At 30.4% G+C, this 11365-nt stretch overlaps 2 protein-coding genes across 6 annotated transcripts in view; one reads left to right on the top strand and one right to left on the bottom strand.

The window, feature by feature from the left end:
* The window catches only part of Bmcp (uncoupling protein Bmcp mitochondrial), a 5993-nt gene extending 2890 nt beyond the window's left edge, over nucleotides 1-3103 (bottom strand). Inside the window, exons 1-7 of one of the 5 annotated variants that reach the window (XM_024359520.2) lie at nucleotides 2988-3103; nucleotides 2705-2877; nucleotides 2538-2625; nucleotides 2318-2465; nucleotides 1275-1449; nucleotides 1072-1167; nucleotides 874-992 (exon numbers count right to left, since the gene is read on the bottom strand). In XM_024359520.2, coding sequence (XP_024215288.1) covers nucleotides 874-992; nucleotides 1072-1167; nucleotides 1275-1449; nucleotides 2318-2465; nucleotides 2538-2601 — 602 coding nt within the window. In that variant the 5' untranslated portion in view covers nucleotides 2602-2625; nucleotides 2705-2877; nucleotides 2988-3103. The remainder of the gene's footprint in view (nucleotides 1-873; nucleotides 993-1071; nucleotides 1168-1274; nucleotides 1450-2317; nucleotides 2466-2537; nucleotides 2626-2704; nucleotides 2878-2987) is intronic. The other 4 variants (XM_024359516.2, XM_024359518.2, XM_024359517.2 and 1 more) reach the window with 4 other exon arrangements.
* A 2780-nt stretch (nucleotides 3104-5883) lies between these two features.
* eIF6 (eukaryotic translation initiation factor 6) lies at nucleotides 5884-11185 on the top strand. Its single transcript, XM_014431476.3, has 6 exons — nucleotides 5884-6121; nucleotides 6406-6491; nucleotides 6559-6734; nucleotides 7550-7726; nucleotides 10066-10247; nucleotides 10918-11185. Exons 1-6 carry the CDS (start codon nucleotides 6015-6017, stop codon nucleotides 10925-10927), a joined length of 738 nt encoding a protein of 245 aa, XP_014286962.1. The 5' UTR covers nucleotides 5884-6014; the 3' UTR covers nucleotides 10928-11185.
* Nucleotides 11186-11365: the final 180 nt, after the last annotated feature.

The following is an 11365-nucleotide window of genomic DNA, read 5'->3' as shown; positions in this document are numbered from 1 at the left end:
TCTTACAGCCTCCTATGCAGTTCAGTGTTGAGTTATTCTTAAAACTAATTCTTCAATAACTTTAACTAGCGTTCATTATATATATATATATTTTGTTTAATGACATGCAGGAAATATGACATTTGGCTCAAATAAAAATATATATACAACATTGTCAATAAAAAATACTGTATGTCCCCTACAAGTTGTACTAATTGTCAAACTCCTGACAAAACATTTTTATTAATTTTATGACATAATATTTATTAGTACTATTTAAAAAGTTATATGAAAATAACATCTAATGTAATGTATAATATATAAATGTATAACACTTTTGCTTGCCCATTTGATTTATAACTATTTTAATGATTATCATATTTTGGTAACATAATGTTCTTTGCCATTACTCAATTAAAATTGGTTCAAATAATAATTAGGGAATCTAGAGGTTTGAATTGTTTTTAGAAGGCAGCTCTAGCGTCAATGGAGTCTAAATATTACATAATTTTCTTTTGACGATATAAATAATATTTACGATGAAAGGAATATGGTCCGGGTGCGGTAAAAAAAAAAAAAACTCAAATAGTAGAATATACTATTTATTGAGCCTTCCATTATAATATTTACGTTAGTATAAGAAATGTCTGATTAATATTTATAGTAAAAAGTCACTACGAAATAATGTCCAAAGCAAGATATTTCTAGTATTATTAAGGTAATTCTTTAAAGATTAATATCAGTCAAAGATATTTGAAATTAATCAAGAACAAGACAAATATATTTAATTTTTAAAGTATAGTTTTGGCATCACTTATTGTACACACACAGTTTAAATGAAAATGAAGGGGAAAAAATGTCGATTGAAGTATAATAAAAATAATTTTTACTTACATGAAATGATTGGAAACAGAATCTCCTATTTTTGACTTCAAGCAATGCTTACAAAAATCATAAATCGGCAGTTCTACAGCAGCTATAACAGCTGCTCTCTGTGAAGTAGGTCCAACACCCTAAAATTATGAAGATGTTTATCATAAACATGTTATATATAAAAATACTTTATATCCAAATAAAATTAAGGAAATATACCCTCCATAAACCGGATAGACCTTCAAGATTATAAATATCTTTAAAACACGCAAACAATCCGAGCCTATTATCCATTCCAAGGACTTGCATTCTAACCTAGATTGGGTATTAATAAGATGAAATCAAAATATAATATTGGGTAAACAAGAGAAATAGGTAGTATAATAGCATCATAGCTATAATAGTTTTATTAGTAAGGAAACCTTCAAAACATCAGTAGGATTTGCTATGGCACTAGACACCATCCCAGCCACAACTGCACAGCATATATTAGTGCTAACACTTTCTTCTCCATTCTCCAAAAAATCTTTTAATGAATAGTAAGATCCAAATTTTATAGTTCCATAAGTTGCTTGTCTTAAAACAGCAGGTGAGATTCTAAAATAAAAATGTTATAAATTTAAAAATAAAAATTGAAAAAAAAAATCTTAACAGTTTTAAACTAATAAGCACATATAGACATGCATACTTGAAGCGAACTTACATTTCAAAGAGTATAAAAAGAGAAGAAAATTCAGACAAAGTTAATGTCAAGTAAATGAGCTCAAGATTTAGTGATATACAAATTTTGCTGGATGAAAATCTGATTAATCACGAAGAAATGGGATCTGGTAAGTGATAATAATAAATTACTACAATATGTGGAAGAAAAAATAAGCTAACACTATTGAAATATAATTGCAGAAATATGAAAATGGAAAAATCAAATATTTTAATTTTTTTTCTGGACTCTTAATAAATCGAAACAATAAACTATTCGTTCTTTTTCTTTATTCCTGATTGAAACATTCAGTAAAAAATTTTTTATTATTATAAAATCATTTCCAAAATATTAAATTATATTATTAAAAAGAGAACAGACAACATTGACCAAGTGGGACCTTCAGCAAGTGTAGAAAAAAATATATTCTCCTAGCAAGTACTGAAAATGTGGAATAGATTAGCATAATTATTTATTTTTCAGAATCAGCATTAGAAAAAAAGTTATTGTATTAAATTTAAAATCTGATGTTACCATTTACTAGATAGATACTAAGGTTGTTAGAGAATTTTTACACAATAACAGAATATTTCATGCTTTATAACTTGGCAAAACTGAAAAAAATTAATCTAGAAGAATAATAAAGAACCTCTACTTTCATGGAAGAAAAATTCGTACCTTACTACATCAAAATCATGTGCAGAAAGAAGAAAAAAATAGTTCTAACAGGCAAGATTTTCACGCTTAAAAGCTTATTTAACATACCCAGAGTATAATGCAATGAAACCTTCTTGTTTAGAAATTTTTAACAATGCATCAGTCATTCCACGATATTTTAAAGAAGCACATTTTTTATCAAACTTTTGACCTTGAACTTGCAACCGAGTTTTAGTAGTATCAATAGGAAACGTGCCTGCAAAACCAATTCATAATAAACAACTAAAATATATAGACTAAGTAACATTACAATCATAATGCACTCTACCCAACTCTGCAATGCAGGAGGCCAGACCACCATAAACAAAAGGTCGCCAGTCTCTCTCTCCCATTCCCCAGTACTTTATTTGACAACACTGAAATTTTTAAACTTAAAATAAGAACTAATCCTGTAGGATATTAAATTTACTCTCAATTTGTTATTAATGAGCATACATTCTGAAATTTGTTATATAAGAAGGCAGGTACATATAATGTTCAGTTCTCAAATTGAGGAACAATAAGGCCATTTTATTGAAAACTGAATTGAAGTAGATCATTATAAAGAAGGAAATTTAAGATAATATAAATGTAGCTATTCATAATCCCAAGTGACAGAAAGTTGCAATCTGAAATAACAGAGATGCCTTATGTATGAAACTTATCAACTGATAATCCATTCAGATAGTCTATTTAGGGTAATTCAACTAAGTGTCCATCATTAAACAACATGATCTACCTTGTTATTTCGATTGGGACCGGCTTTCAAGAATTTAGGAACAGCGCCGTTTCCAATCAGCTGTTCGAAGAGGAGCTGTTATCTCTCTAGTGCAGCTATCTGTGGAAAAAACGTAGAAGTTAATCCCCTGCAAATACCAGAGCAAATGGTAAGTTTAATTGTAAAGAGCTATAAAACTAAGACATAGGAGGCTCGAGCCAGAAACATATGTATAAGCTAGTATTATGGGATGTCATCACGTTGGAGAACATTTACATAAAATCTAAAAATGTTTCAAGACTAAAATTTGAATTGTTATTTCAATTTCTTAAAATTCCTTTATTTTTGTTTTAAATATTCTTTCTGTTAAAATAATCAACCTTAAGACTTCATAGACATAGGACCTTATCAAAGGATAGAGTTTATAGTTATTAAATCGGATTTAATGATATTAAATCCTTTGACAAGGTCATAATATGATTTGAACGCTCTAACTAAAGGATACGCGCATCTAATTCGAAAAATAAATTTTTGTCAAATATAATGTTTAAGGAGGAAACCTTTACACTACACAACATAACGAAACGACCGATAGGAATAGTCCAATAATAGTTAAATTAAAAGCTTCCGGCGGTATGTGGCCGTAACCTAACCACGACTGAAATTTTTATCCTACCTTAATTTACCTTATCGTTGTTATGTTCTTAGTTGTTTTTTGTATCTTTTTAGCCCAAATGAAGCCCTGCAAAGTGGGGTGAAACGTCGGACATTAAATAGTTAAAAACTAGTTCTTTTTTGACCGCAACCCTGACCATCTTCTTATATTTAATTAAATAATTGTTTGTTTTTTTAATAACACTAAAGCTACACTTCTCATGGACTCACTAAAGCTGCTGATATAATATAAAGCTTCGAAATATAATTATCTCTACGCGTCCTGAATGTCTTAACCACCAAAATTAAAAACCATTTTTTGATGATTTGAGCATGAACGGTGCATTAAATGAAAAAGTGTTTAGAACAAAATCATTTTAGAATCCAATATTACAACAAGATCCATCATCCTATTGCGAGATAAAACAATACTTCTTTGGAATCATGATTATATAAAAAAATAATTGTTCGTTCCCATGAAAGGAAATTAGCCCTCAAAAACACTTTGTTCCTTCAGACGTTTAACCCGAGAGAGGTGTAGCCTTGAGCATTTTGCTCATATTGGTAAATAAACGTCTATATTTTCCAAGTATTTCTTCTGTTTTGATTATACTTTTCACTACCTTCCGTAAACCGTTTGATGTTGTTACTGCCGCTTGTTGATGTTACTCCCTCTTTTACCTCTCCACCTATACTCAATTCAGTCTTGCTCTGGCCTCTTCGCAATGGTAAGACTGAGCATTTTTCTACCAGTATACTCCTAACTTGACATTTTTTTTTCTCATTTCAGCATTTTGCTCACTCTGGCATCTCCTGCGTCTTTTTATTTTGAATCAAACCGAAGCAAGTAGATTATTTACGAAATCTGGATTCTTCAGCCCCTGATGGAAGAGCTACAATCTACCCTTACAAATTGTATTGAAAGTAGTTATAAAGATTTTTGTCATCACCACATCCAATTATATTAAAAAAATGTACAAATAGTCTACCATGAGATAAATGCTTACGGGACACCTCTCTGGGGGCAAAAAAGTAGGACACTCCTGCCAGATTAAAAACAAGTTTTTTTTTTAATGGAATATGGTCCGGGTGCGGTCAAAAAAACTCAAATAGTAGATAATTATACTATTTTATTGAGCCAACGTTTCGCCCCACGTTGCAGGGCTTCGTCAGGGCTATTTTGACGGCAGTCAAAAACAAAGTCAATCTTATAAGTATAATTATCTACTATTTGAGTTTTTTTGACCGCACCCGGACCATATTCCATTCATCTATACACACGGTCAATCAATAATCTTCCAGCAAGTTTTTTTTTTTGTTTTGTTTTTTACGGGTCTTTTTTCTTTTTTTTTTTTATTTACAGGATTTTAATTTCCAAAAAACTCTTAATAAAGATGACTGTGTCTAGCAGTCGTTAAACAATTGTGACTCATGAGGACGTTTCTAGAACAAGTATTTTATTTTTTTGGTAGGAATGGGCAGGATTTTTAGTTCAATATCCTTCACTTTCCTTTTCTAACACCCAGAAGTTTCGTGAACTGGTTCCCCTCATGCTTGTGACTAGTTAGATCAGGAGTGGTACCCTCTGTTAGCGTAACCATATCCTTTATGTCTGGAAATTGGTTCCCTCATGCGTTGTGATAAAGTCAAAAGACTGGTGTCCTTTAGGCTACCTTCATAGATTGGTAACACAGAATGAATGAACACGTTATATCGAGGCCTTCTGATAGATCATATTATCAATCTTAATACATTTTTAATTCTAGGTCGTGGCAGAATATTTTATTTCAATAAAAAAATATGTTTACTTGAAAAGGTTCCTTGTCTGTAAATTTATGCAACATTGGAAAAAAAAATCTCCGTACAAGGTATAAGATTCACACAATAATTCAGCGTCCAAGCTTTTGATTACTTCTTAAAACTTAATCTGATACCATGGGATAAATGGTTCTGACAGTTTCAACTGTTTTTCCGCCAAGTAAAGAATTATTAGTTTAACACACGCTATCTCAGTAACCCATAAAATTCAATAATCCGTTTGACTGGAAGGTGTAGAATGGATCTGTGGTGATTTAAGCTTACATCAAAATATTTAATCCTATTTTTGAAGTATATTTAATGTAACTATTATATATAATGAATTTTTTTGGATAACTTTTGTGATCCTGAACTGAGACAAAAAAAGGAACAATCTTCCAGATAACAGTTAGCATCATACGTCATTATACCCAACTACTTTCATTTTCTTTTTTTGCCACTTATGTCTAATCTTTAAGAACTCCATTGGATGCCGTGTTGCCGCACGTGTTTATATTTTGTTGCATGGTATTGTGTCGATTTTTGAATACATGGTTTTAAGTGTCTTAACCAAATTCGTTGTGATTTATTATTAAAATGGCTGTTAGAGTGCAATTCGAAAATAATAATGAAGTCGGAGTTTTTAGTAAATTAACTAATGCTTACTGTTTAGTTGCAATAGGTGGTTCAGAAAATTTTTACAGGTAATGTTCAATTTAAATTTCTCAGTAATTTTATACCATCAAGTTTAAAGTGTTTCATTTTTAAGTTTTACAGTATATGTATTATCTGTATGTTAAATGTATTTTTATAATTTTAATTTGGAATATGGGTGTACTTTATGTAATATTTGTACTAACTAAATCTGATGATACTGTAGGCAATTCTTAGATTAATATTTGTAACTTTCTGATAATTTTAATTGAAGAAGAAATTATTTTCTATGGTACTGCATTCACATATCAACTTAATTCCTATTATATTTTAGTGTTTTTGAAGCAGAGTTAGGAGAAACTATTCCCGTTATTCATGCTTCTCTAGCAGGGTGCAGAATAATTGGAAGGATGTGTGTTGGTAAGCTTAAAATTAACAAACCTTGCCTTTTTTTTAGACATTGGTAGTATATAGCTGTTATGTTTAGGTAATAGACATGGGCTTCTTGTTCCTAATACAACTACTGATACAGAGCTTCAACATTTAAGGAATTCTCTACCTGAATCTGTAAAGTTACAAAGGGTAGAAGAGAGATTATCAGCTTTAGGAAATGTAATTACGTGTAATGATTATGTAGCCCTTGTACATCCTGATCTTGACAGAGTGAGTTTTATTTTATCTCTTACTAATTGAAAATAGTTATGGTTCTAAAATATGGAAGTTATTGTGGTGATTCCAGTGTCGATAATAACTTTTAGATTTATTCTATAAATAATGTTATAAAATATTTTCAAATTTGGTATATATTAAAATCAATTGTATTTATTTTGTTTTTATAGTTTTGTTAATACACTCACATTAGATGTAATAAAGTGTAAGAGTGTTTATCTTGGCACTTGAGAGGTAAATAAAGTTCAACAGTGTTTTACTAACTTTTGATAAAATATTTGCTTTATCTTTAAATACATCCTATGATTTGTAAGCATAATAGAGTAATTCAAAGTACCTCCTATTTTTGTGATTCATCTCCTCTGTAAAATATGCTTTTAATATAATTATTGAGCTAATTGGTTAATTTGTTCATATAAATGATTAATTTGGCACTATGTTAGAACTGACATCAGTGAGCTTATACTCTTCATAAATCCATCAATTTAATAAACAACAAAAAAACTTTGAATTATTTTAATATATAGTATCATATAACTAATTCAGTATGCTTCTCAGATAAATTTAATACCCTAGTTATATTTTTGTTCTGGATGGCCTTTGGTCGTAAACCTAATGACCATGTACCTCAGGTATCTGACTTCATTTCTGCTATATTGGCTTTACCAGTTCATTTTCATCTGAATGTATAATATAATTGTTGATTTTTAAAATTTATTTCTTTAATGTTTGATTTTTCTGTTTTTGTTTATTAATTCAAGAAAATGAGGTTACTTTGAAAAATAAGTTAATTTGAAAACATTTTTCAGGAAACAGAAGAAATTTTGTCCGATACACTGAATGTCGAAGTATTTCGACAAACCGTAGCTTCAAACCTGTTAGTTGGATCATACTGTGTTTTGTCAAATCAAGGTGGTCTGGTTCATCCACAAACTTCTTCTCAAGACCAAGATGAACTATCCTCATTACTACAAGTTCCACTTGTCGTGAGTACATATTTATAATTTGTTGCTTATCATATTTCATTCACCCAAGATAAATGAAACAATTTCAAACTCAATATGACAAAAAAAAAAGTGTTACTACAGAAAAATTTAAGAATTTCATCATGATCAAAATGTGGAATGTCATGATCAAGAATGTGTTATTTAAATTTAATAGTCATCAATAACAAACACTCGTATACTAGTAAATATACAACACTAATAAATCAATAATAGGGGGTGATGGTAGCAGCGTGGTAACGCGCCTGTCTACCAACCCATAGATTGTGAGTTCGATCCCGGCCCCAGGATTTTTTCAAGCATAAAAATTACGCAATACTCACTCACAATCTCCCCCGGGCATTAGTGAGGCCCGTTAGCCAATGGGTGGCACTCACAAAAATAGGTCTGGGAGTGGCGGCCCCACCCTCTGAAAATCACGTCAGTATTTCTTAAGTGCATCGCGCGAGGCTTTGGACCTCCACGGTCTGTCACGCCAATGAAAAAATAAATAAAATAAAATAAATCAATAATAACAACGTACAATACAAAGCAGATTATTAGATTACCTGCTAATCCTATTTTTAGACTGAGGTAAGGGATACTCATCTTTTCACTTTTTTACTTACTATCAAATATTGATAATATATTTATGATTGTTAAATTTCTTTACCTAAACTTGCTGAAATTCATTATTTTCTCAGCAAAACAATACCATGAAAATAGAAAATTTCAATCAAAATTTTGTCCTGTCCTGAAGACCTTTGCTGGCCCTTTTTCTGTTTAGTAATTCTGAGGAAACATAACCGATACTCGAGTATCATATGTTTGATACCCTCAGGCTACTTAATACTTTACTCTGAAAATACTGTGAGGCAGTAGTTCCCAACCCCCTTTTTTTTTTTTTTTTTTTTTTTTTTTTTTTTTTAATTTTTTGTTTTTTTATTTTTTTTTTTTTTTTTTTTTTTTTTTTTTTTTTCAGCGGAATTCTGTTGGTACTAGGTAGTAAATGGTGGAACCCTTTTTGTAGGACTAGGTGAATTGTGGGTGGGACCCCTACATTATCATTTGATATAATTAGAGTGTTTAGAAATACAAAAGCTAAGATATCTATATAAAAACCGGGTGAAGTTGAAGAAAATCGGAGATGGTAGGGTTAAAAACTGCTGAGTTGATATGGAATGGTATTACTAAATTATTCTGTATACCCATTACTAAATTATTTTGTTGAACCTCGATTGGGAACCACTGCTGCAATGTGATCAAGTCTCTATTTGGCCTTATTTTACCACTCTTTTTGATTGATTTTTCCTTGATATGGTGTAGTTTGTGGTTCACGTATATTTAACGTTGGAAACAATTTTCTTGATGCTCTCAGGAACTGCAATAGGTGTTAAGTTACTAAATTCTTATCTGTCTTGTTGTTTAAAATAAACATTACTAAATTTATTTCCAATATAAATTTATTCCTTTAAGTACCTCCTGGGTACCTTGGCCTACACCCTGAAGTAGAAAAAAGGAAGAACACCTTTAAATTGTGATAGTTTATAAGTGTGTCAGTGTTGGTCTGTGCCTAGCTTCTTCCTAGCACTGTGCCGATCTGACCCCTATCTCTATCAATACAGTGTTGATAGTTTTCCTCTATAAATGAGTAACTTATGTACATACATTTCTAACTTTGATTCTGTAAATTCATCCTTCTTGGCACATAAAACCTGAGAAAAGTGTAACTATGAGCAATAGTTACACTAATGTTCTTATTTATTAATAAGATTATTAGATAAGGTGTTGTTGGTATTCTTGAATTAAGACTGCTAAAAATATATATTATCTTTTTTAAATGTTTATAACTTTTTATATATTTTTCTAGAGTTTGGTTTAATCCATGTATTTTTAGATAGTTAAACAGTTATTCAGAATATCATTTAATTTATTAAAACTGATTTTAAAGTAATTATTATTTCATATACAACATTGAGTTCGATATCAATTCACTGATATTGTGGTTTTGGGACGATATCGTGGTTTTTGAAGTCGGCAATCATTCTGGATCCCACCAGGAGATACACAACTAATCTAAACATGACCTTGACCTTTCGAATAACCTAAAATGTATTAGGTTAGGACAGAAAATAATGAGAGGGAAAAATTAAACAATTATAAATTAATGTAGATTATATTATTTCTACATATATTGTAATTTCTAAAAGATAGTTATTTGACTAGTATGCTGTGTATGTAGCTACCCTATGCAGTTGGGTAGCACTCCTTTTTCAATAGTATTTCTCTCATAGGCACCTCTGAATGAAATACCAATTTTAAATCCTCTTAAACTTTTTCAGGCAGGTACAATAAATAGGGGATCAGAAGTTATTGCCGCTGGTATGGTAGTGAATGATTGGTCAGCATTTTGTGGTTTGGACACTACATCCACTGAAATTTCTGTAATTGAAAGTGTTTTCAAATTAAATGAAGCTCAGCCTGCTACAATTACTACAACAATGCGTGCTTCTTTGATCGACAGGTATTTTCATTAGTTATTAAAATAATTCAAACATATTAGTTATCTTACAATAGTCACTAAGGAAATGAGAGAATGATATTTTATTGTACTGTAATTTATTACACATTTGATTGTGCTTAACCCCCATAAGCCTCATCTTGATTTCTCATTTATTTAGTTGACACTGAATGTTTGTTTTCTGCACAGTAAATAAAATTAATTTTATATAAGAGTTGAAGGTTTATATTAGGAATAAGAACAAGAGATCAAAATAAATTCTAGACTGTGTACTCTTATTAAATAATTAAGCACATTTAAAATAAACTGTGAAGAGTACAACATTCAGGCTTTACCACATAAATGGAGAATTAAGATGTTGTGATTTTATTAAGAATGCATTGATTGTTGTCCTACAATTAAGCAGGTCAGCAATCAACCTCAGCTGCCAGGAATTTCTCTCAACCCTGCTCTTATCTGTGGGTCTCACAATCATTGAGTTGATACATGCCTCACAATAGGAATAAACTTGATTTTAAAAAGTCTGGTGCCACCTACTGAGCTATTCCAACTAAAGAGAGTTTATCAATGTTTAAATTACATACAAGTCAATTAAATTTATTCGATCTGATAAATTATATCTAGTATTGGTAAATATTTGTAATTATTATTAGTCTTCTTTTTTTTTTTTCAGTATGGCTTAAATGAAATCAACTTTAGAGAAACATTCCTTGGTGATAAATAAATGTTTTACTAAACAGAAGTATGTATCATGCTATGAAGTATAATTTTGTAATATGCACTTGAAGGCGTGTCAAATTCATTTATGTGATGGGGGAAACGGAAGGTTGATTAAAGTATCATGCTACTCATGTATATTTTCTTGATAATTGTTTATAATTTTACTTAAAAAAATTACTTGTAGAATAACAAAACATGTAATAAACATTCTATCAACCATACCACACTTTATTGTCGATTCTCCCTTAATCTTAATGTCTCAAAGAAAATATTCAACCCAGTTTTGGGTACAATAATACTTGCTTTTCATTCATTTGGTATTTTTTGTTTATTGTTTGTTTAAGTGTAGATGTCTTCAGTTTTTCTAGAAGACAGAGATTAGTACCAGAGATGACTTAGTT

This window comes from Halyomorpha halys, unplaced genomic scaffold (assembly GCF_000696795.3).
Source record: "Halyomorpha halys isolate HHAL.00 unplaced genomic scaffold, Hhal_1.1 Scaffold977.1, whole genome shotgun sequence".
In the NCBI taxonomy this organism is placed as follows: Eukaryota; Metazoa; Arthropoda; class Insecta; order Hemiptera; family Pentatomidae; genus Halyomorpha; species Halyomorpha halys.
The sequence above is the reverse complement of the archived record's forward strand: the minus strand, read 5'-3'. Positions and strand labels throughout refer to the sequence as shown.

Bases quoted from the DNA above. Each gene is read 5' to 3' on its own strand.
- eIF6 (XM_014431476.3), top strand. From the start codon at position 6,015: ATGGCTGTTAGAGTGCAATTCGAAAATAATAATGAAGTCGGAGTTTTT. The intron at 6,122-6,405 runs GTAATGTTCAAT...ATTATATTTTAG, and splicing joins GGTTCAGAAAATTTTTACAG to TGTTTTTGAAGCAGAGTTAG. The intron at 6,735-7,549 runs GTGAGTTTTATT...AACATTTTTCAG, and splicing joins TACATCCTGATCTTGACAGA to GAAACAGAAGAAATTTTGTC.